At 41.8% G+C, this 25,958-nt stretch overlaps 1 protein-coding gene across 1 annotated transcript in view; it reads left to right on the forward strand.

The window, feature by feature from the left end:
• Positions 1–25,958, forward strand: part of EMCN (endomucin) — a 139,504-nt gene that overhangs the window by 15,823 nt on the left and 97,723 nt on the right. Inside the window, exon 2 of the mRNA XM_075849765.1 lies at positions 22,090–22,155. Coding sequence (XP_075705880.1) covers positions 22,090–22,155 — 66 coding nt within the window. The remainder of the gene's footprint in view (positions 1–22,089; positions 22,156–25,958) is intronic.

Raw genomic sequence — 25,958 nt, forward strand, 5'->3', positions numbered from 1 at the left:
TTTGACAAAACATTCTAAACAAAGGGACTCTCAAATTAATGGGGCTTATTGCATGTTGTGTCAGCAGCGCCAAAGGAAAGCCATTGGCTCTTTGTTATGGAAATCAGTGGTAGTCTAAGCTCAGAAACACATTTTAGAAGATCTTTTTTGGCTGGATTTCCTCTTTAAACTCCAATAACTCCTTCACTGTTGCAGTCTATAACACATTGAACTTCCATTACTAAAAATGTTCTTAGCCCTGGAGCATTTCAACCCCACTCCAGCAAAATTACATACTTCATTGTGGGAGGCAATGCCCACACAATGCTGTCGTGGAAGTTAATGGCTCAAAATATATTAGACTGAAATTTAGATGAGTGTTCCAACAGACACTCACACCAGGAACTTTATCCAGCATCCTAATCAGGATATTTAATACCGATATATATCGAGAGAGGAGAAAAAAACACACAGACGCTGCTGATATGCTTAAAATACTCCTCTGGAGGTTTATTTTCGAACTCAACTATAATAATATCATTCAAATGGGGTGTAGACTTGAGGTTAACCAATCAGAGGCAATGTGACAATAATTCTTATTCAGCCAATAGCAGACCATAAGAATATTTCAAATACATAATTCTAATTCTCCATTAAAATGCTGACATCAGGTAACACCTGGAGACAAGCATATAATGGGCAGTTGTTAGTGATTTGTTCTCATGGGGGAGTTTGTTGCAGTTTTCTGTCTGGGCGTTCAGCCAACCCGCTACAATGGGGCTATGAAGGCCACACGTTTAACACATGGAGATAAGATGTTTCTTTGAATAATATAGAGGAAAGTTCATTACAAAATGGAGAATACATATTTTAGTAATTCGGCATCCTGCTTGATAATTCATAATGTAATTTCATACAGAGAATATAAGCAAATAAACCATCCTTCTCAATGCTGTACATGTATTGTGATCGTGCAGGTACGACAGCTGTGCCCAAGTGATGCCTAGCTGGAGAGTGGCTGTGATTGACGGTGACACTCTCGATCCCGGCCATTTAACCCTATAAGCACCACTATCAGTACTGATTGCAGTGCTGACAAAGAAAGGAGGCTCCCTTTGTACTGTGTCCATTAGCCCCTGAACGTTTAATATTGACAGCTCTTAGGCTAAGGGTTGTCCAGTATTTTTTTTTTTGCTTTAAAAAACGTTTTTGTTTTTTTTTACAACCATAACATACATACATTATTGTTAACACAAAAATGCACATCAATAAGGCTTCGTTCACATCTGCGTCGGGACTCCGTTCATGGGTTCCATCAGACCTTTTCATCAGGGGAACCCATGAATGGAATCCAAACTGAAACAAACGGAAACCATACGTTTCCGTTTGCATCACCATTGATTTTAGTGGTGACGGATCCTGTGCAAATGGTTTCCATTTGTCACTGTTGTGTAAGGGTTCTGTTGTTTTAACGGAATCAATACCGTAGTCGACTGTGCTATACATTCCGTTAAAAGAACAGAATCTTTACAAAGTAGTGACAAACAGAAACCATTTGCACCGGATCAGCCACCATTGAAATCAATGGTGGCTTGTTTGTTTCAGTTTGCATTCCGTTCATGGGTTCCCCTGACGGAAAGTTCTGACCGAACCCATGAACGGAGTCCCGACACAGATGTGAACAAAGTCTAACACAAATTATATTAAATTCCCGAACCTCTCCCTTCCCTCCCATGAGTGAGGAATTGTTGCAGTTGTTAATAGCAACCAGAACTTTATCCAATATGGAGACAATCTCTTCTCCCTCTACACCAGTTGTCCCCTTTTCCATTTTTTTGGGGGTCATCTATTCACCCTTTTGCATTAATACACCATTTAGATATTGCATTTGAATCTAGAGATTTAAAACTGGGATCTTTACTTATTCCCTTGGCCTCCCGTGAATTTGCTAATCTATCTGACTCAGAAGCCTGCATGGTTATATTTTCTTTCTGTGGGTTTTTAGCTTTCTTTAGATGTTTCTGTGTAGATGCACTCCCTCTTGTCATCATTTATTACACCCAGTGTAGTTATTACTCCTGTTACACCCTTCCAATACACATTACACTTGAAGAAAATTAACAATTCTTTATAGAAAATGTCCCAGGATACGGCTCTCCTGATTCATAAGATTCACATGGATCACACAGTTCTGCTTATTCCCAGTTCGTGTGGTATAGACCAGTAGTGTAGACACAACAAATCCCTCCTCAGTCCAGCTGCCCCCCTTCACTTTACATAGAACAGTCTCACCCATCTTGACGTTGGACCAGTTGGTGCAGCTGTACCAGAAGAGTGAGGAGAGAGAAAGATGGGGGTGGGGATTTTCCTTCCCCTCTTAACTTTCAGCTTAAAAGTCCACTTAAAATAAATACTTTTTTTTCTTTTCTCTTATTAGGCTCTCTATTCTATTAAGGGGGTTTTACACTGGGCGATTATTGGGCAGACGAGCGTTATTTGCCCTGTGTAAACCAGACAGCGATCAGCAGATGAACGAGCAAACGCTCGGTCATCTGCTAGTCGTATCGTTTTAAAAAAGTAAAATATCGTTGTTGGCAGCACATCTCACAGGGAGACGCCCTGCCGACATGATAATAATGTATGGGGATGAGTGATTGGAGTAACAACTGCTCGTCCCCATCCATACCTCCGTGTGACAGGAGCAAACGAGAACCGATAAAGGGCTTTTACTCTCCAGCCTCTACCAGCTTCTATATAAGATGTTTTATCTTCTAGGGGTCCGACACTCCCCTAAACTTTCGTTTATAATTTCCAGACTCTGGCAAAATTTCCAGATAGGGTTAAACCCACAGGCAGCGGGTTAAAATATGAACTGCGTTTGCTTAAAAAGTTGTCTCACCCAACTCCCTGCGTCGTGGCTTCAGCAGACCACTGTGGCACTCATAAGCCAGATTCAAAAGGGGTTTTTCAAATTTTTAAAGCTGCCAATACTGACTACAGCCAGGTCAGAGGTGTAGCTAGATTCTCCAGCACCCGGGGCAAAGATTCAGTTTGGCGGCCCCCCTCCCAACCTCTTTCCCGACATCTCCTTCCCCCTCACCGTGTTTGTTTTCTCTACCAATCGACGTGTCATTTCTTTTTATGTAACTCGAGCATAAAAACATTTGTATATTTTACAAGCAATATGGTTCTATACACAACACCAGAACCAAGCTCAGTACATATATACAGCACCAACACAAATACAGCTCAATTTAGTGCAACCCCTGCTGTACTGGTTTGTACGGTGTAAAACTACAGCTCCCAGCATGGCCCGAACAATGATAAGGATATGCTGGGAGATGCTGTTTCACAAAAAATAAATCCTATCATAATCATCTCACTGCAGATCATACAGTGACTACATTACTGATTAGAGGCAGAATAAACATTTACATTAAGTGACTCACCAGTGACATCTCAGATTCTAGTTATTTTTCTCCCTCTGGTCCAGACCTCTATGATGACTTCTCCCGGTCACAGCCCATTTCTGCAGTTTGCCGCTCAGATGTCTTCAGCTTCTCACTTTTACAACATTTCTGCACCTATAAATAAAGATAAAGTTCTCATTATACCACACACTACGCCCCTAAATATAATAGCGCCATACACTGCACCTCTACTTGAAATAGCACCATACACTGTGTCCCACACACACACACACACACACACACACACACACACACACACTGTGCCCCCTGTAGATAGTGTCTGCCATAGAGCCCCCTGTAGATAGTGCCCCCATATAGCCCACCCCTGTATATAGTGTCCCACAAATAACTCCCCCTATAGTGCTCTACAGAAAGCCCACCCCTGTATATAGCCCCCTGTAGATATAGCCCAGCCCTGTATATAGTGCTCCACCTATAGCCCAACCCTGTATATAGCCCACTGTAGATATAGCCCACCCCTGTATATTGTGCTCCACAGATAGCCCACCCCTGTATATAGCCCCCTGTAGATATAGCCCATCCCTGTATATAGCCCCCCTGTAGATATAGCCCACCCCTGTATGTAGCCTACCCCTGTATATAGTGCTCCACATATAGTCCACCCTTGTATATAGTGTTTCACAGATAGCCCACCACTGTATATAGCCCCCCTGTACATATAGTCCACCCCTGTATATAGTGCTCCACTAGATAGTCAACCCCTGTATATAGTGCTCCAGATAGCCCACCCCTGTATATAGTCCCCCTGTAGATATAGCCCACCCCTGTATATAGTACCCCACAAATAGCTCCCCCTATAATGCTCCACAGAAAGCCCACCCCTGTATATAGTCCCCTGTACATATAGTCCACCCCTGTATATAGTGCTCCACAGATAGCCCACCTCTGTATATAGTGCTCCACAGATAGCCCACCTCTGTATATAGTATATACAGAGGTGGGCTATCTGTGGAGCACTATATACAGGGGTGGACTATATGTACAGGGGACTATATACAGGGGTGGGCTTTCTGTGGAGCACTATAGGGGGAGCTATTTGTGGGATACTGATACTATATACAGGGGTGGGCTATATCTACAGGGGGACTATATACAGGGGTGGGCTATATCTACAGGGGGCTATATCTACAGGGGTGGGCTATATCTACAGGGGTGGGCTATATCTACAGGGGGACTATATCTACAGGGGGACTATATCTACAGGGGGGGAATATATCTACAAGGGGGGACTATATCTACAGAGGGGGACTTTATCTACAGGGGGGACTATATCTACAGGGGGGGACTATATCTACAGGGGGGGACTATATCTACAGGGGGGACTATATCTACAGGGGGACTATATCTACAGGGGGACTATATACAGGGGTGGGCTATATCTACAGGGGGGCTATATACAGGGGTGGACTATATCTACAGGGGAACTATATCTACAGGGGGACTATATCTACAGGCGGACTATATTTACAGGGGGACTATATCTACAGGGGTGGGCGATCTATGGAGCACTATATACAGGGGTGGACTATATCTACAGGGGTGGGCTATATCTACAGGGGTGGGCTATATCTACAGGGGTGGGCTATATCTACAGGGGGACTATATCTACAGGGGTGGGCTATATCTACAGGGGGGGCTATATACAGGGGTGGGCGATCTATGGAGCACTATATACAGGGGTGGGCTATATCTACAGGGGGGCTATATACTATATAGCCCCCCCTGTAGCTATAGCCCACCCCTGTATATGGTGCTCCATAGATAGCCCACCCCAGTATATAGCCCTCCCTGTAGATAGACACCCCCCGTAGATAAAGCCCCCCAGTAGATAAAGTCCCCCTTGTAGATAAAGCCCCCCCCCCGTGTAGACAAAGTCCCCACTCCGTAGATAAAGTCCCCCCTGTAGATAATGCCACACTTTTATTACAATAAAAAAATAAATATATATATATTCGAACTCACCTTAATCCCGATTCCACGCCGGCAGGCAGCCATGGAGACCTGCTCTCTTCTGCGCAGGTCTCCTGGGGGTTGAACGCAGCATCTATGAAAGGCACTGATTGGCTGGGCAGGATGACTTTCCCTGTCACTCAGCGCCTTTCATCGACGGAAGCTTCACTGGTACAGAAGGTACCATTCGCTTCACTGATGCAAAAACGCTGAATAGCCGGGCACGGAACGTGCCCGGTCATTCATTGCTTCTAATTGTACCTGTGTCCTATAGACACAGGTACAATTATAGTGCAGGAGGAGGTGGCGCTGGCGCCCCCCTCTAAGTTGCGCCTGGGGCACATGCCCCGCCTGCCCCCCCCCTAGCTACGCCCCATGCCAGGTTTTCTGTTAACTCCCAGCTTCGTCCACTCACTGACTTGGTTCTTCCACTGTACATCAGCCTCCTCCATTGCAAAAGGGCTTTACGGTTCCCAGGTTCCCAGATTCCACATAAGGGACAACCACTATCCAACAAAGCTGCCAGGGCTTTTCCCCCTCAATCATCCAGACACCCAGCCAGAACTCATAAGGTAACGGGAGCCATGGAGTCACGGAATCACATAGAGTCAGCAACTCAGCGCCTCGTGAGGTAAGCATTTCATTCCTGCTTTCGAGGGAGAAAGGGGCAGCGCAAGGCTACAGCGTGTCACTTTCTACTTCTTCCTTCATCACTTACTGATGTAAAAAAAAAGATTCAGTTGTCCAGTGTTAGTGCCTGTCAGGGCATATGCCCTAACAGATGCCTGTGCACTTGACATGCACAGGAAATAATGTAATGGCATATAAAAATATGACATATTATAATTTAAAAAATGTTTAAAAGTAAAAGTTCTCTTTAAAATATATAAATGTAAGGTTATAAAAAAAATTAAGATGCAATACTAAAAATAGCTACCATACAGTGAAGGAAATAAGTATTTGATCCCTTGCTGATTTTGTAAGTTTGCCCACTGTCAAAGACATGAACAGTCTAGAATTTTTAGGCTAGGTTAATTTTACCAGTGAGAGATAGATTATATTAAAAAAAAAACTGAAAATCACATAGTCAAAATTATATATATTTAGTTGCATTGTGCACAGAGAAATAAGTATTTGATCCCCTACCAACCATTAAGAGTTCAGCCTCCTCCAGAACAGTTACACGCTCCAAATTAACTTGGTGCCTGCATTAAAGACAGCTGTCTTACATGGTCAACTGTATAAAAGACTCCTGTCCACAGACTCAATTAATCAGTCTGACTCTAACCTCTACAACATGGGCAAGATCAAAGAGCTTTCTAAGGATGTCAGGGACAAGATCATAGACCTGCACAAGGCTGGAATGGGCTACAAAACCATAAGTAAGACGCTGGGTGAGAAGGAGACAACTGTTGGTGCAATAGTAAGAAAATGGAAGACATACAAAATGACTGTCAATTGACATCGATCTGGGGCTCCATGTAAAATCTCACCTCGTGGGGAATCCTTGATCTTGAGGAAGGTGAGAGCTCAGCCGAAAACTACACGGGGGGAACTTGTTAATGATCTCAAGGCAGCTGGGACCACAGTCACCAAGAAAACCATTGGTAACACATTACGCCGTAATGGATTAAAATCCTGCAGTGCCAGCAAGGTCCCCCTGCTCAAGAAGGCACATGTACAGGCCCGTCTGAAGTTTGCAAATGAACATCTCGATGATTCTGAGAGTGATTGGGAGAAGGTGCTGTGGTCAGATGAGACTAAAATTGAGCTCTTTGGCATTAACTCAACTCGCCGTGTTTGGAGGAAGAGAAATGCTGCCTATGACCCAAAGAACACCGTCCCCACTGTCAAGCATGGAGGTGGAAACATTAGGTTTTGGGGGTGTTTCTCTGCTAAGGGCACAGGACTACTTCACCGCATCAATGGGAGAATGGATGGAGCCATGTACCGTCAAATCCTGAGTGACAACCTCCTTCCCTCCACCAGGACATTAAAAATGGCTCGTGGCTGGGTCTTCCAGCACGACAATGACCCGAAACATACAGCCAAGGCAACAAAGGAGTGGCTCAAAAAGAAGCACATTAAGGTCATGGAGTGGCCTAGCCAGTCTCCAGAACTTAATACCATCGAAAACTTATGGAGGGAGCTGAAGATCCGAGTTGCCAAGCTACAGCCTCGAAATCGTAATGATTTACAGATGATCTGCAAAGAGGAGTGGGCCAAAATTCCATCTAACATGTGTGCAAACCTCATCATCAACTAAAAAAAACTTCTGACTGCTGTGCTTGCCAACAAGGGTTTTGCCACCAAGTATTAAGTATTGTTTGCCAAAGGGATCAAATACTTATTTCTCTGTGCACAATGCAAATAAATATATATAATTTTGACTATGTGATTTTCTTTTTTTTTTTTTATATAATCTATCTCTCACAGGTAAAATTAACCTAGCCTAAAAATTCTAGACTGTTCATGTCTTTGACAGTGGGCAAACTTACAAAATCAGCAAGGGATCAAATACTTATTTCCTTCACTGTAAATGTATCCAAAAAATGATGCGTAAAAACAACCTACAACTCATCCTGCAAAAAACAGGGCCTCAGATAGGTAAATAGCTGAAAAAAATAAAAAAGGTTGATTGGATAACTGGTTCAGGACCGGACTATTTTGAGCCTTCAGGTTTAGACACGGTTTAGCCAGTTTTAGCATATGTTAGTTAAACGGTTATATTATTTTTATTTGTTGGGCTAGTGACCTGATTTTTGCAAATATTTTTTTTTTTTTCATGAACAACCTAGGTCTTTTTTTTGTGTTTTTTTTAAATTATTTTTATATACAAAATTTTTGCTTATACAGAATTTTTGGGCTTATAATTTGATATTTATTTTTTTTTTTAAATCCTTTTTCTACATTTAAGCAATTTTTTTTCTGGTAATAATATAGTATTACCCCAAAATAAACGTTTTATTTTTGATTGTCATTGTCTACTGTAAAATTTTATATATGTATTAGATGTCTTTTTTACAGTAACTGGGTCAGGGGGAGCAGGTTTTTTGGGGGGTATTTTATGTGTGTTTTTTTATTCCTCCCTTTTTTACTTTTTTTATGTTATTATTGTCTACACCTGTGGTCTAAAACACGCGGCCCGTGGGCCGCATGCAGCCTCTGAGGCTGTCATCTGCGGCCCGCAGGACACAGAGCCTCTAGTATAGGCTCTGCTCCGGGACTCTGGAATCCCTTGACATCACTGTCCATATATGGACAGTGATGTCTGGGGCTTAAGGCTCTGCTCTGAGACTCTGTGGAATCCCCTGACATCACTGTCCATATATGGACTGTGATGTCAGGGGCTTCCCCAGAGCTGGAGTCCCAGAGCAGGGTGCTAGTAGAGCTCTGCCCGGGATTCCGCCTCTGGGGTTGCCCCTGAAATCACTGTGCATATATGGACAGTGATGTCAGGAGCAGAACTGGAGTCCCAGGCAAAGTGCTACTAGCACTCTGCCGTGGACTCCAGCTCTGGGGTTGCCTCTGACATCACTGTCCATATATGGACAGTGATGTCAGAAGCAGATCTGGAATCCCAGGCAGAGTGCTAGAAGCGGCTCTGCTCTGGGACTCCAGCTCTGGGCAAGCCCCTGACATCACTGTCCATACATAGACACTGATGTCAGCGTCTTCCCCAGAGTTCCAGAGCAGAGCCTATTCTTGTGCTCTGCTCTGGGACACCGGCTCTAGTGTTGCTCCTGACATCACATTCCGGTTCAGTAGGATCCCCTGAAATCACTGTCTATGGACAGTCACGTCAGGGGCTTCTCCAGCAGAGGAATTCCCAGCCAAAGCGTCGGCAACGCTCTGGCTGGGTATTCCACTCCTAGAGGGAGTGCCAATGGAGCTATCTACTGGAGGTGTGTGTGTGTGTGTGTGTGTGGCACTATCTACAGGGTGCACTGTGGCAGTATCAACAGAGGGCACTGTGGCAGTATCTACAGAGGGCACTGTGGCATTATCTAGGGGGGAGGCATCTACAGAGGGCACTGTGGCATTATCTACGGGTGGGTGTGTTGCAGTATCTACAGAGGGCACTGTGGAATTATCTAAGGGGGTATGGCATTATCTGCAGAGGGCACTGTAGCAGTATCTACAGAGGGCACTAGGGCATTATCTACAGAGGGCACTGTAGCATCATCTACGGGTGGATGTGTGGCAGTATCTGCAGAGGGCACTGTGACATTATCTACGAGTGGTTGTGTGGCAGTATCTACAGAGGGCACTGTGGCATTATCTACAGAGGGCTCTGTTGCACTAAAAAGGGGTTGCCCAATCTTAACATTCTGTCTGCCAAACTGAGCCGCCGGACTGCATTTAGCGACACTTAAACTGGAAAACTGGATTGTTAAAATAAGCAAGTGGAGAAAACTCGCAAATTTGCGTTAAGTTTAAACCTAGCGGTATTATTATAGTAATGTAGTATTATTATAGTAATGTGATATTATTATAGTAATGTAGTATTACAGTAATCTAGAATTGTTATCGTAATGAAGTATTATAATAATGTGGTATTATTATAGTATACATTGCACTCATTGAGCGCTGTGTATGTGAGAACAGAGAAGATAGAAGCATTGAAAAACGCCTCTGTCTTCTCTCCAAGGTTGCTCGCAGTAGACATATAGCTGCCTGATCGCTCGGGCAGCCAGATTAATTCTGCGCCATACATATACTATGGCGCAGGCTTTAAGGACCAGGACCGTGCGCCGTAGTGAAAGGGGGCGTGGCCATCCAAAGACCGCCATATGTACTATAATTTACACCAGAACCTGGTGGAAATGATAGTGGAAGTAATTTCATTCAGTGGCGCACGGACAGCCAGCAACGAGAAAAAGTTATTAAGAGGCATGTGTTCCTTAATAACTTCGTTGCATCTCACTCCTGCTTGTTTCTCATTAAGACTGGCATATGAAATGCCAGTCTTAATAAATCTCCCCCAGTATCTTTACTAATAATTAAATATAATTTATGAATGAAAAAAAGGGTGGAAGTTGCAGCAAATATGATGTAAAAACATCATCCTATATTTTTAGTGAAACTTCAGGATGACGAGAGATGGTAAGAATAGGACACGTGTCTTCACTCACCATTGATCTACTGCCGTATAATACAAAATGTCTGGAATGTGAATGGAACAGAAAACTTAAATATATTTAAAAGGCAGAGATGTTTATGGGTCATGAAAATGAATGCCGATCAGCGAGGCAGGTCGTTGATCGGCGCTCGTTTGCTCCTTTCACAAGAGCACTGATTGGTAATGTATGGGGACAAGCACTCGTTACTATGATAGTTTGTCCCTATACATTTCCATCATGTTGGCAACACATGTCCCTGTTTAAACAATAATATTTATTGCTGAATAAACGAGCAGATCAGCCGATGAACGAGCATTTTCTTGTTCATTGACTGTTGCCCTGATTACACGCAGCAATGATCGGGAACGAGCGTTCTATGAAAGCTCGTTTGCCCGATCGTTGGCTCTTGTAAAAGAGCCTTTAGTTTTCATTTAGACCGTTGGGAACCATTGTTCCCAGTGTCACTAGCCATTTGCATTTTGCTAGGATATTCTTCGCATGACCTCCTCTAAAACAACAGCTTTAAATGTTTTAGGATCACAGCCATAAATGATTTTGAAATCTTTCAATATAGTCTTAAATGGACACTCACTTTTCAAACAACTTGTGCTAATCTAATGGTATACCTGATATACAGTTAGCTATGTTCAGGAAAAGGGGGTTGAGATCAAAGGAAAGCGGTGTGATAAGATTTAACTTTTATTAGTTACATTTAAAATAGTCACTTTTAGTGACTTATTATAAGAATAAAATAAGCCTCTTTCGTGAGAACATGTTAGTATTAATTTTTCCTGTTTCAGACCTCTATGTCCCGATATACTGTATAGTGGTAGGTGGGAAAAGTGTAACACTGTATGTTTGAGCAGATGTAACGTATTTCAGAGAATTGTAATACTACTGTAGCAATATGCCAGACTGTTACATGGCTTCTTCTTCTTGATGTCCAAAAAAGAAGCTGTGCTACCAGCGAAATGCGTGTCGACATATTATTCTTTCTCTTGTGAGCCCATCCAGTAATAGAAGCGTATCCCACTGTCCAAGCTAGAAATGCAGCTGGTATACTAGATAGCAATGTCATCATTCAGCAAGCATTTCAAAATGACAGGGGGGATGGGATAGTAGCTGTTTCATCATCGCATCCATCTGCTTTATGTGGCCCCTTGCTGGCAAATTGCTACAGTAGTAACATAATTCTCTGCCATCTGTTACATCTGTGGAAAACATACAGCGTTACACTTTTCTGACCTTCACCTACACTATATGGACAAAAGTATTGGGACAGCTACACAATACACCTGCAGGAGCTTTTATGACCTCCTATTCAATATGCATAGGCATTAATAAGGAGTCGTCCCCCCTTTACAGCTAAAACAGCTTCCACTCTTCTGGGAACGCTTTCTACAAGATTTGTAGAGATGCCTAACGAAGACCTCAGCACGAGGTTGAAACGCGTTGCAGCAGTCCCTTTTTATATATTTTATTGTTTTACAACGAATTGCTCAATAAATAGTTTTATCCTACACCCGACGGGTCTGCGGTAACTACCGCAATAGATACACAGAAGCGCCCGAGGCAAGGATCACATTTTTCCCTAGATATCTATGCTTGATGACCCCATTGAGGAAACTCCAGCACAGGAGGTATCCACCGTGGGTCTGCTGCAGAGGCTAGCACAGTGTACTGGAAATTATATGAGACAAGCAACAAAGTTAAGTTGTGCTGACGATCCCGCACAACTTCACCAGGTGAGTCGATTACAACTCAAATACAAATAAAAGATACCACCAACATATACAGTATCACCCTAGAGGAGCGCCATTTCTCTTTTTATTTTTTTGTCTCTAAGCATTTCTACAAGATTTTTGGCCCATTCATCCAGTAGAGCATTTGTGAGGTCAGACACTGATGTCGGATGTCAGGGCCTGGTTCGCAATCGTCATTATAGTTTATCCCAAAGGTATTTGATGTGATTGAGGTCAGTACTCTGTGTGTGCCAGTGAATTTCTTCCACACATAACTCACCCAACCATGCCTTTATGAACCTTGCTTTGTGCACTGGGGCATAGTCATGCTGGACAGAAAAGGACCATCCCCAAACTGTACCCACAAAGTTGGAAGCATACAATTGTCTAAAATATCTTGGAATACTAAAGATTTAAGATTTCTCTTCACTGAAACTAAGGGGCCTAGGCCTACCCCTGAAAAACAACCCCATAGCGTTATCTTTCCTCTTTACTGTTTTTATCTTATTTTTACAGTGAGAATAATGCAGTCAGGTAGGTAACGTTCTCCTGGAATTTGTCAAATCCAGACTCGTCCACCAGACTGCCAGATAGAGAAGCGTGATTCCCCACAGAACACATATCCACTTCTCCAGAGTCCAGTGGCGGCATGCTTTACACCACTCCTTCCGACGCTTAGCATTGTGCTTGTTGATGTAATGAAAAGAGAAAAAAACACACGGCGCCACCTTGTGCAGATCAGTCGGTAAAGAGTGAGACAAGAGTGCAATTGTTGCGCTCACCTAGATACGAAGTTAATAAGCATGTAAATAAGAACCACAGTGCTGCTGCCAGATCCGAGTCGGTATCCAATGGGACCGCTTAGGTAGGGAGAATTGCAGGAGAAAAGAGGATCATTCCAGAGGCGCTGCTGTGTGGTAGAAATAATAGGAACGAATTCCGGAGGTATTGATAAGGTTCAATTTATTCAAATGAGTGGCTACGCGTTTCAACGATGAACAATCGTCTTCATCAGGCCGTGTGCACATTACATTGGACACGTCTTATATAATAAATCTTTCTTATCATATTTTACCTGTGTAAAAAGAATATTATATGTTTAATACTGTATTTTATATTTTATATTTTATAATGGATTTTTTAGTACTTAAACTCGTTTTAAAGTAGTTTTTATAATTTACTTACAGCAAGCGCGGATCTCTCTATGCTCTGTACTCCGTTCCTTGCTTGATTGTCGTGGTAACGAAGTTCGCGTCCTGGCGTCCTTCACTGTTACCCAGCAACGCAGTGGTTCTCCAGTGTAGCCCTATGTTTAAATTACCATTTTAACCCCCAGCTTACTGTTTCCATCCAATTACCTACTGACTAATGTATGATCCCTTGCTTTTATAGTCGTATACCGACACCGTTTAGAAAAACTTCTCTATGAACACTTCAAACTTCTCATTTTATTACCCTTTCGTTTGTGTAACGATTCATTAAGAATGATTCGGTTTATTTAACATGTTTATTTATTCACTGCCCCGCGGTGGGAATAATGAAAGGAAAAAAAGCCGGGTGTGACGTCACGATCGCACCTTGACCCCTGCAGATTTGGCGGTTTTTTTACTCGTGTTAAATTTGAACCCAGATGTTATATAAGACGTGTCCAATGTAATGTGCACATGGCCTGATGAAGACGATTGTTCATCGTTGAAACGCGTAGCCACTCATTCGAATAAATTGAACCTTATCAATACCTCCGGAATTCGTTCCTATTATTTCTACCACACAGCAGCGCCTCTGGAATGATCCTCTTTTCTCCTGCAATTCTCCCTTGTTGATGTAAGGCTTGCATGCAGCTGCTCGGCCATAGAAACCCGTGCCATGAAGTTCCTGGAACACAGTTTTTGCGTTGATGTTAATGCCAGAGGAGGTTTGGAACTCTGCAGTTATTGTCAGCAGAGCGTTGGCGACTTTTATGAACTATGCGCCTCAGAACTCAGCAGCACCGCTATGTAACTTTAAGTGTGCTGAGTTTAACTTCGTGGCTGAGCTGCTGTGGTTCTTAAACCCTTCTACTTTGTAATAAGACCACTCAAAGTTGATTATGGAATATCTAGGAGGGTAAAATTTCAAGAACTGACTTGCAACGGTGGCATCCTATTACAGAACCACGTCACTCCTTATTTTAAACGGGCCTGAAAATGAAATTATTATGCTTTTCAGAAAGCTATCAATTCGAAATACACTTTGGGGTGCCACATTGGCTGTTCAGACTAATTAAATTATGGGTAAGGTACTTGTTATGATTTTAAATGTATACGTCATAATACTTAGCATAGAAAAAAACAACTGGCTGTATGAATAACTTCCTTTTGAGACTTATGGTGATTTCATTGTTACATACCGGTAGTTACATAGGTTGAAAAAAGACACAGGTCCATTCAAGTTCAACCGTTCTCAATCAATTACACATCTTTTATTGCTAGATTCGTTTTAAACCTTAATGCCATTCGGCAATAAATAATCATCTAGCCCTTCTTTAACCCTTTCCCCCTGCATGCATTCTGGGCCCTAATGACCAAGCAATTTTTTTAGTTTTTCCATCGTCACATTCAAAGAGCTATAACTTTTTTATTTTCACGTGGATATGGCTGTATGAGGACTTGATTTTGCGGGATGAGTTGTATTTTCCAATGGCACCATTTTGGGGTATATAAAAATGTTTTATCAACGGTTATTAACTTTTTTTTTTGGGGGGGGGGATATAAAAATAACCCAGCAATTTAGTCATTGTTCTATGAATTTTACATTTACACCGTTTAGTGTTTGGCGTAAATAACATGCTACCTTTATTCTATGGGTCGGTACAATTACGGCGATACCAAATATGTATATTTTTTTATGTTTTACTACTTTTGCAGAATAAAAATACTTTTGAACTAAAATAAATGTTATTTGCATCGCCGCTTTCCAAGAGCCATAACTTTTTCTGTCAATGTCCCCATACAAGGGCTTGTTTTTTTCAGGACTTCATTTCTACCATTTTGGGGTACATGGGACTTATTGATTAAGCTTTTATTATTTTTTTTGGGGGGAATGGGAAAAAATAGCAATTTTGCCATTTTTACTTTTTGGGTCACTATGATTGCGGGGATACCATATACACTACCGTTCAAAAGTTTACGGTCACTTAGAAATTTCCTTATTTTTGCAAGAAAAGCACAGTTTTTTTCAATGAAGATAACATTAAATTAATCAGAAATACACTCTATACATTGTTAATGTGCTAAATGACTATTCTAGCTGCAAACGTCTGGTTTTTAATGCAATATCTACATAGGTGTATAGAGGGCCATTTCCAGCAACCATCACTCCAGTGTTCTAATGGTACATTGTGTTTGCTAACTGTGTTAGAAGGCTAATGGATGATTAGAAAACACTTGAAAACCCTTGTGCAATTATGTTAGCACCGCTGTAAACAGTTTTGCTGTTTAGAGGAGCTATAAAACTGACCTTCCTTTGAGCTAGTTGAGAATCTGGAGCATTACATTTGTGGGTTCGATTAAACTCTCCAAATGGCTAGAAAAAGAGAGCTTTCATGTGAAACTTGACAGTCTATTCTTGTTCTTAGAAATGAAGGCTATTCCATGCGAGAAATTGCCAAGAAACTGAAGATTTCCTACAACGGTGTGTACTACTCCCTTCAGAGGACAGCACACACAGGCTCTAACCAGAGTAGAAAGAGAAGTGGGAGGCCCCGCTGCACAACTGAGCAACAAGACAAGTACATTAGAGTCTCTAGTTTGAGAAATAGACGCCTCACAGGTCCTCAACTGGCAGCTTCATTAAATAGTACCCGCAAAACGCCAGTGTCAAAGTCTACAGTGAAGAGGCGACTCCGGGATGCTGGCCTTCAGGGCAGAGTGGCAAAGAAAAAGCCATATCTGAGACTGGCTAATAAAAGCAAAAGATTAATATGGGCAAAAGCACACAGACATTGGACAGAGGAAGATTGGAAAAAAGTGTTATGGACAGACGAATCGAAGTTTGAAGTGTTTGGATCACACAGAAGAACATTTGTGAGACGCAGAACAACTGAAAAGATGCTGGAAGAGTGCCTGACGCCATCTGTCAAGCATGGTGGAGGTAATGTGATGGTCTGGGGTTGCTTTGGTGCTGGTAAAGTGGGAGATTTGTACAAGGTAAAAGGGATTTTGAATAATGAAGGCTATCACTCCATTTTGCAACGCCATGCCATACCCTGTGGACAGCGCTTGATTGGAGCCAATTTCATCCTACAACAGGACAATGACCCAAAGCACACCTCCAAATTATGCAAGAACTATTTAGGGAAGAAGCTGACAGCTGGTATTCTATCTGTAATGGAGCGGCCAGCTCAGTCACCTGATCTCAACCCCATAGAGCTGTTGTGGGAGCAGCTTGACCGTATGGTACGCAAGAAGTGCCCATCAAGCCAATCCAACTTGTGGGAGGGCCTTCTGGAGGCATGGAGTGAAATTTCTCCTGATTACCTCAGCAAATTAACAGCTAGAATGCCAAAGGTCTGCAATGCTATAATTGCTGCAAATGGAGCATTCTTTGACAAAAGCAAAGTTTGAAGGAGAAAATTATTATTTCAAATAAAAATCATTATTTCTAACCTTGTCAATGTCTTGACTATATTTTCTAGTCATTTTGCAACTCATTTGATAAATATAAGTGTGAGTTTTCATGGAAAACACAAAATTGTCTGGGTGACCCCAAACTTTTGAACGGTAGTGTATGTGCAGTTTTTATTTTATTTTTACACTTTTACTAAATAAAACAATTTTTTTATCTGAATTATTTTTTTTAATGTTCACATTTTTATTGTTTTTTATTTCACATTTATTATTTTTTCAGTCTCACAAGGAGACTTTACTATGCGATCTTTAGATATAATGCTTTGGTATACTTCTTATACCAGAGCATTATTGCCTGTCAGTTTAAAACTCTGGCACGCCCTAATAGGTATATAGGCAGGGCAGACCTGGGGGACTTTGTTAGGCCCCTGGCTGCCATGGCACCCCATCGGATGCCCGCAATTGCATTTGTGGGCCGCCGATGGGTGACAGAGGGAGATCCATCCCTCTGTAAACAACTCAAATGCAGCGGTCGCTAATGACCGCGGCATTTGAGGGGTTAAACGGCTGCGATCGAAGTAAACTTTGATTGCTACTGTTGAAGTAGGAGCCCGGCTGTCATCAGACAGACGAGCACCCGCTCCAACCTGCACGGGACACCCGTGCAGGTCGTTGATTCGGACGCCGTGAAAAGGTGACGGCCTAGAATAAAGCCCCTTAATGACCGCCGTGAAAAGGCATATCGGCGGTCATTAAGGGGTTAAATGCAGACAAAGAATATGCCATTACTACCTCTTGTGGTAGGGCATTCCACAGTTTGACTACTGTAACTGTAAAGAACATTTCCTATATTGATGTCTGAATCACCTTTCTTTCATGCACAACTAATGTCCTCTTGTCCTTTGTAAAGTCCTTGGAAAGAACAGATTTTGTGCTAGTTCTTTGTATTGACCACACATACACTTATACATGTTAATAAGATCCCCTCTAAGACGTCTTTTTTCCAAGCTGAACATGCCTGATTTCTCTAGCCTTTCATTGTAAGAGACACCTCCGATCACATTTAATAATCTAGTCGCCTGCCTTTGAACCCTCTCCAGTTCTCCTATATCATTTTTACAGTTTAGAGCTCAAAACTAAATTTCATATTCCATTATTGCTTTTGCAGCTGCTGCTTGACATTGAGTACTATTGCTTAACTTATTTGTAACCAGAATACTCAGGTCTCTCTTGTTTCATTATCTGCAGTTTTATTCTATTTAACGTATATGCATTAATACTATTACTGCTGCATAGGTGCATTACTTTACATTTATCAACATTAAATTTCTTCTGCCATGTGATTGGCCATGCTGCTAGTTTATCTAGGTCTGTAATATTTAACAGTTAAGCTGAGTTTTAAGTATCCTACAAAGCTTTGTATCGTCAGCAAAAAATGGATACCTTAGGGTATGTGCACACGACAACGGCAAATACGTCTGAAATTATGATCCTGAATTTCAGACGTTTTTACAAGTGCAGGCGTTTTTCGCGGCGTCTTTTACGGACGTAATTGGAGCTGGTTTTCATTGGAGTCAATGAAAAATGGCTCCAATTACATCCCAAGTGTCCTGCACTTCTTTGACGCAACGTAATTTTACGCGCCGTCTTTTGACAGCGACGCGTAAAATGATAGATCGTCTGCACAGAACATCGTAAGACCGATTGCAAGCAATGGGCAGATGTTTGCCGACGTATTTGAGTCATCTTTTTAGGAGTAATTCGAGGCGTAAAACGCCTCCATTACGTCTGAAAAGAGGTTGTGTGCACATACCCTAACGATTAATCCCATCCACAAGATCATTAATAGAGATGAGCAAACCGATTGAATTAGTCCGAATTTCTCTAAAGTTTTGGATTCACCGAAATCTGAAACTTTTGGCATTCGCAGCACATGACTTGTGAAAATGGCGGGCTAGTGCGAGAGCCGGTCGCCATTTTGCAAATTCTAGGAAAAAAAATGGTAGAAGAGGAGATTAAAAAAAAAAAAATACCATACTTACCACCTCCCCTGTTCCTCTATAGTAACCTGCCGGCAGGTTAGATTACGTATCTGTCCCATGTGATCTCTGCATCCATTGATGGACTGCAGCGGACACATTGGACAAACCTTTGTTATGACATAGCTGTCACATGTGACCCCTGCAGCCTGTGGTTGTTGCAGCGGTCACATGGGACAGCTACGTCGTGATATCATTTTGATTGGCTGCAGCGATCACATGGGAAAGCTACGTCATATCACCTGCAGACAGGGACACGTCGCTATGGACGGTAAGGTGATGAGTATGTTTTTTTTAATGTGAAATTGCAAGTGCCTCGATTGCCTTGTTTGACTCTCTGACAGGGCTTTCAGGTGACTTGCAACTTGTGGTGAATTTATTCGGACAGAAACGAAATTCAGGAAATTTGCCCATCACTAATAATTAATAAATAGATTAAGGGTCACTTCACAGGTTGCGTAAATAGTGCAGTTTATCTGCAACGGAATTTGTTGCGGAAAATCCACAGCGAATACAGTAGCAAAAAAGAGGATAAGATAAAACAAATCTCATCCACACGCTGCATAAATACTGAGCAGAAAAACCGCTCAGGAATTGAACTGTGGTGCGGAATTTTATTCCGCAGCATGTCAATTGTATTTGCGTAAATGCCACTTATTTTCTGCGGGTTTTCCCCATTAAATTCACTGGGGAGATAAATCCCGTAACAAATAGCAGTTGTTGCGTTTTTTGCAACGGGTTCGCAGCGATTCCAATGCAAAAAACTGTGAAAAAATATCTCATACTTACCCAGAAATCTGTGTTCCACCCTCCAGCACGGCCTCCTGGGATAACGTTTCATTCCATGTGACCACTGCAGCCAATTACAGGCTGTAGCGACGGTCACATGAGATGAAACATCATCCCAGGAGGCCAGCCTGGATGATGTCAGAGGGCCAGCCTCCTAGGATGATGCTTCATCCCATGTGACCGCCGTTGCAGCCAATCACAGGCTGCAGCGGTCTACTGGGATGAAACGTTATCCCAAGAGGCCAGCCTGCAAGCAGGCCGGCTAAGTGCTGCAGTTTCCCGCAGCGGACATTCCGGACAAAAAAAAGCACCACAGTTTGGTGCGGTTTAATGCCCGGAATTTGCTGCATCACAAAGAGCGGATACGTTGCATGCTTTTATGCAGCATATCCGCCCTGTGTGAACTCCGCCTAAAAAGAATTTGGCCTTCAGCTAACTGTAGTACTCCTTCATTTACTTTGATTTGTGTGCTGTGACCATATTACTCATAGGCTATTTAGCACCCATGCATGGGCTACTGGATAGTAAATTACTTTCCTTTTTTTGGTGAAATGAGGATTGTACAATGCATTCAGAACAGACCCTTCAAATTATTTTACATTTTGTTATGTTGCGGCCTTGTGCTAAAATTAAAAAAATGTCAAGCTTTTCCTCATCGTTCATACCCCTATAATGACAAAGTGAAAATAGAATGTTATTAATCTTTGCTAATTTATTGAAAAGGAAAAACTAAAATATTGAATTGACATAAGAATTCAGACCCTTTACTCAGTACTTAGTTGATGCACCTTTGGCAGAGATAACAGCGTCCAGTCTTCTTGGGTATAATGCCACAAGGTTTGCACACCTGGATTTGGGGATTTTCTACCATTCTTCTCTGCAAATCCTCTCAAGCTCTGTCAGGTTGGATGGCGACCATCGGTGGACAGACATTTTCAGGCCTCTCCAGAGTTGTTCGATTGAGTTCAAGTCAGGGCTCTAGCTGGGCCACTCAAGGACATTCACAGAGTTGTCCCTAAGCCACTCATGTGTTGTCTTGGCTATGTGCTTAGCGTCATTGTGTTGTTGGGAGGTGAACCTTCGGCCCAGACTGAGGTCCAGAGCACTCTGGATCAGGTTTTCATTTAGAATATCTCTGTACTTTGCTCCATTCATCTTTCCCTTAACCCTAACCAGTCTCCCTGCCCCAGCCACTGGAATAAAAAACGCACAGCATGACGCTGCCACCACCATGCTTCGCCATAGGGATGGTATTGGGCAGGTGCTGAGCAATGCCTGGTTTCCTCCAGACATGACGTTTATAATTGAAGCCAAAGAGTTCAATCTTGGTTTCATCAGACCTCAGAATCTTGTTTCTCCAGGCAAGCTTTCATAGGTCTCTTACTGAGGAGAGACTTCTTTCTGGCTATTCTGCCATAAAGCCCAGATTGCTGGGTGCTGCAGGGACGGTTGACCTTCTGGACGTTTCTCCCATCTGCACACAGGATCTTTGGAGCTCAGCCAGAGTGACCATTGGACTATTGGTCACCTCTCTTAGCAAGGCCCTTCTTCCCCTATTACTTTGTTTGGTGGGGCGGCCAGCTCTAGGAAGAGTCCTGGTTGTTCCAAACTTCTTCCGTTTAAGAATTATGGAGGTCACTGTGCTCTTGGGAACTTTCAGTGCAGCAGAAAATTTTTTGTACCCTTCTCCAGATCTATACCTCCACACAATCCTGTCTCTGAGCTCTACAGGCTGTTCTTTCCTCCTCATGACTTGGTTTCTGATAAACATTGTCAGCTGTGAGACCTTATATCGAAATTTGAGTTTTCCATTTTTAATAAGTTTTCAAAAATTTCAAAAATTCTTTTTTCACTTTGCCATTATGGGGTATTGCGTGAGGAATGATGGGGAAAACGTGAATTCTTTTCTTCAACTCAAATTGTTAGGGTGACTGGGGCAGCTAATACATTACATTTGCTAGTCTTTCACAAACTCACTCTAAACCATTTGTCACAAGACACTAGGGTTAAAATAAAGGAAACCATTACCTACACAGAAAAGCTCTTGCACTCCATGGGTTGCTTTAAAAACTCAGCCGCCCAAATGTAAATATAACCTTTCCTGTCGCAGGATGATGTTATGTAAACCAAAATAAGGAACTGCATACTACGTTTTACACAGTTGTGTATGAATACAGTAAAGTAGACTTATGTGTATTCCTTGACATTATATATATATATATATATATATATATATATATATATGCATATATATTTATAGTAATTTCATGAAGTAATTGTTACTTTGTTAATAAAGCTGCCACTATAATATATCGTAATTCTTGTGTTTGATACTAAATGTACAAACTTTCTTTTTCACAACTGTCTAGCATTATCAAATTATGTCAATGGAGAAGAAGGAGACAAAACTATAACTGCACAGTCAACAGCTTCAGGTATTTCCTTGTATTTATGATCTTTTTTTTCCATTTCTACGTGAGACTTATTTCATCACCTTGATGTTTAAAAATTAAAAATGGCAAAATGAATTACCGCTCTACAATGCTATTTATTCTCGAATACTCTCAGCTTTAGCTGCAGATTTGCACTCAAAATACATTAAAAAGAAACTCTAACATTTCTACTGAGCGGGCCTGCCTAAGGGCTTATTCAGGCGAACGGGTTATACGTCAGCGCAACGCGCATGATTTTCACGCGCGTCGCACGGGCCTATATTAGTCTATGGGGCCTGCAGACAGTTGCGTGATTTTTACGCAGCGTGAGTCCGCTGCGAAAAACTCACGACATGTCCGTTCTTTGTGTGTATTTCTTGCATCATGCACCCATTGAAGTCAATGGGTGCGTGAAAATCACGCGCACCACACGGAAGCACTTTCGTGGGACGCGCGTGATTCGCGCAACAGCTGTAAAACTATGAATGAAAACAGAAAAGCACCACGTGCTTTTCTGTTTACAAACATCCAAACGAAGTGTCATAATGATGCGTCATAAATCACGCAGCCGCGCATCATATGGGGCTGACACACGGAGCTGTTAAGTGCCTTTTGCGCACGCAAAATGCCGCATTTTTTGCGTGCGCAAAAGCGCACATGCTCGTGTGAATCCGGCCGAAGGGTATGTGCACACGCTTACTAAAAAACGGCCGAAAATAACATACCCTTATGAAAAGTCCACATCGTAGCGTAAATACTGCAGATTTTCGGCAACGGATTTCATGGCAGAAAATGCGCAGGTTATTACAGTAGCAGCAAAGTGGATGAGTTTTTGAACAAATCTCATTAACATGCTGCGTAAAAAACCCGGCGAAAAAAACGTTCAGCAACTGACCTGCGGTGCATTTTTTTAATTCACCACATGTCAATTTATGTTGTAGAATTGATAGTTTTCTGTTGCGGGTTTCCCCCATTGAAATCAATGGGGAGGTAAAACCTGCAACAAATAGCAAATGTTGCGATTTTTGAAGTGGAAAAGCTGCGATTCCGCCGCAACAATCGCAACTCTCATACTTCCTCCAGGGATGACACCAATCACAAGCTGCAGCGGTCACATGGGATGAAACGTCGTCCCAGGAGGCTGGGCTGCAGGACATCAGAGGGACGCGTCGGTATAGGCTTTTTGTTTTATTACGTGCTTTTTTCCACAGTGGACATTCCAGCCAAAAAACTGCACCACAATTTGGTGCAGGTTTCGTCCGTAATTCCCTTCGGGGACCAGGGTGGATACGCTGTGTACTTTTATGCATCGTATCCGCCCTGTGTGATCATGGCCTAACACAATACTATTTGCATGTTTTATGGCAAGGCATAATGCTCTTAAATAGGTTGTCCCAATCTGATCAAACCCTTCCCTAAATGAGAACCTGCTGGCAATGAGGTCCAGCAGCTGAAACTGCTGGTGATCGCCTATTATCACTGGGGGACAGCACATCTCTCCTACAGTGGCTGGATTATTGGGTGACCATGTGATACCTGGTCGCGTTGCGTCCTCCACAATGGGAGCTGCATTTCGAAGCATCTCTCCACTCTGGCTAATAGAGGGGATTCCTGAGCAGGATACTCCCATTTTCGACTTCCATATGCCCTAATAGGTCAAAGGGACAGCCCCATTAAGAGCATCAGGGGCCCATTCGTTCTAGCGGTTTGAGGGAATAACCCCAATGCAATGATCTGGTATGAAAAGATTTTTAAAATTGGAGGATCACTTTATTCAGTATATTTTGTATATCCCAGTTTTATATCCGATGCTAAATATTCATGAAAATGAAGTAAAAAATGTTATGTATGCATCTCTATAAATTCATTAATTTAAATTAAATGACTTAATTTATAGATTTGAAACAGATTGGGGCACTGTATTGAAGTCTGCAATCCATACTGTGCCGTCAACCCTATATTTCATTAGCGCTATTCTAATTTCAAAGTGCTAGCTTTCCAAATGCTATGATCAATAAATCTACTTTCTTATGACACAATGCATATGTCTTCCCAATACAATTTGGTAGAATGTTCATTTGGAACAGTTATTATAAATGAGAATTATATGATTGTATCACTAGGCAATTTGTGTGTATGTCAGGAATGCGATATACTAAATTTCGTGTACCTTCCCCTCATGAGTTATTAGGTGAAAAGACAAGATGCATGCTGATAATTTTGACCAATTTGCTAGATTAAATTAAATGTATTGTATTATATTTATTACAGTGTTAACATATTTAACATCTATTCTGTTATTAGTAATAAAAAGATATTTGTATTTTTATCATTTTGGCAGTAAAACTGTAGCGTTGAAGCTGGCAAAATGAGAATTACATCCCTCGTTTAATTATTGAAAATGTGTCTATTTTTGAAAAAAGGCTTTTATGGAATGTGATAAAACGGCAAACTTTGGCAAATGTTATTGAAATTCACACAATACCTTGAATCCCATATTGAAATATGCCTACGGTTACACTATTAAACGACTGTACTTTTTTTATTTAAAATTGTATGCCTTACATTTTTATAGCATTTTTTCTTAAATGAATGGAAATTATTAGAAAATTACTTTTTAATGTTTGCTCGAAGGGCATGCATGTGGGCTGTTATGTAGATGTTAACACCCCAGTATCTAGGAGTGTCTTACCAAAGTAGGCAAAGCAATTACAGGGTAAGACAGAGCCTGTATGGCGGCACAGAGATGTCCTATAGCATGTACTTTGGAGCCATAAGCACTTTGTGTGCCGCCATTTTGTGCTCTGTTTAGCAACACTACAGATATATTCCCCCCTAGAAGTAATGCCTTATTATTTAGTATATCTGTAGAATAAGACATTCGATAGATATTCGGATTCGGTATGAATATGACAGGAAACCCCCTTGTTTTACTTTGTACAATTCAGCGCTTGAACATAGCTCGAATAAGGCCGTGTAAATAAGGCCGAAATATTGAGAAAGGGTAGGGGCTAATAAAAAGTCATGGAATGGCTACAAGTCACCAGGACATTCAAACCCGATTACTACTGAGTGCATAATGCATGTGTGCACATTGTCTGAGCACATTATCATTTTCCTAGCAGCTGAAAAAGTGGAAAACAGTGGTAAACAATGAAGGCATATACCACAGTAAGATACTATCAATAGCTAATAGTACTGGATATCTGAAACCCAATGATCTAGCCCTAGGGACGTCTACACACCGCCTTTTCCATCAACAGCAACATATCTTCCTAAAACAGGTGTAAACAGGACAAAGACAGGCAGCTGTTAACCCCTGAGGAATATTTTAAAAGGAAACACGACTACTGGCACATATGATGTTCATGCCTCTGACATTATAGTGCTATATTTTCTTCATTTTCTTCCTGTAATTTAAAGGTTAAAAATACATATAAGGAGCTAAATATGCCATTGTGCTCCGAATGGTTGCAAATTGTTAAATTCTTGCAGCTTCCTGATAAGAACTTCAGTAACATGCTTGGCACACTGAAGCAATTCGTTGGAAAGGAAAAGGGCCACTTAGCTTAAAACAACAAACCATAATGACATTGAGGGTGCAGGGCATAAAAAATGACCACTGTATTATGTTGTTTACTAACAATAAAACGTTTTTAGATAGAAATAGGCAAACATTTAAAGGGATTGTCCAGTTTAGAGAAATCCAGACATTGCAGGTCATTCAGGGTCCAGAGGTTCTTGATGATGTTATCACTGAAATGAATTACCTATTAAACATAACCTTAATTTTTCTTAAAAGAAAC

The sequence above is a fragment of the Rhinoderma darwinii genome, chromosome 1 (genome assembly GCF_050947455.1).
Source record: "Rhinoderma darwinii isolate aRhiDar2 chromosome 1, aRhiDar2.hap1, whole genome shotgun sequence".
NCBI lineage: Eukaryota > Metazoa > Chordata > Amphibia > Anura > Rhinodermatidae > Rhinoderma > Rhinoderma darwinii.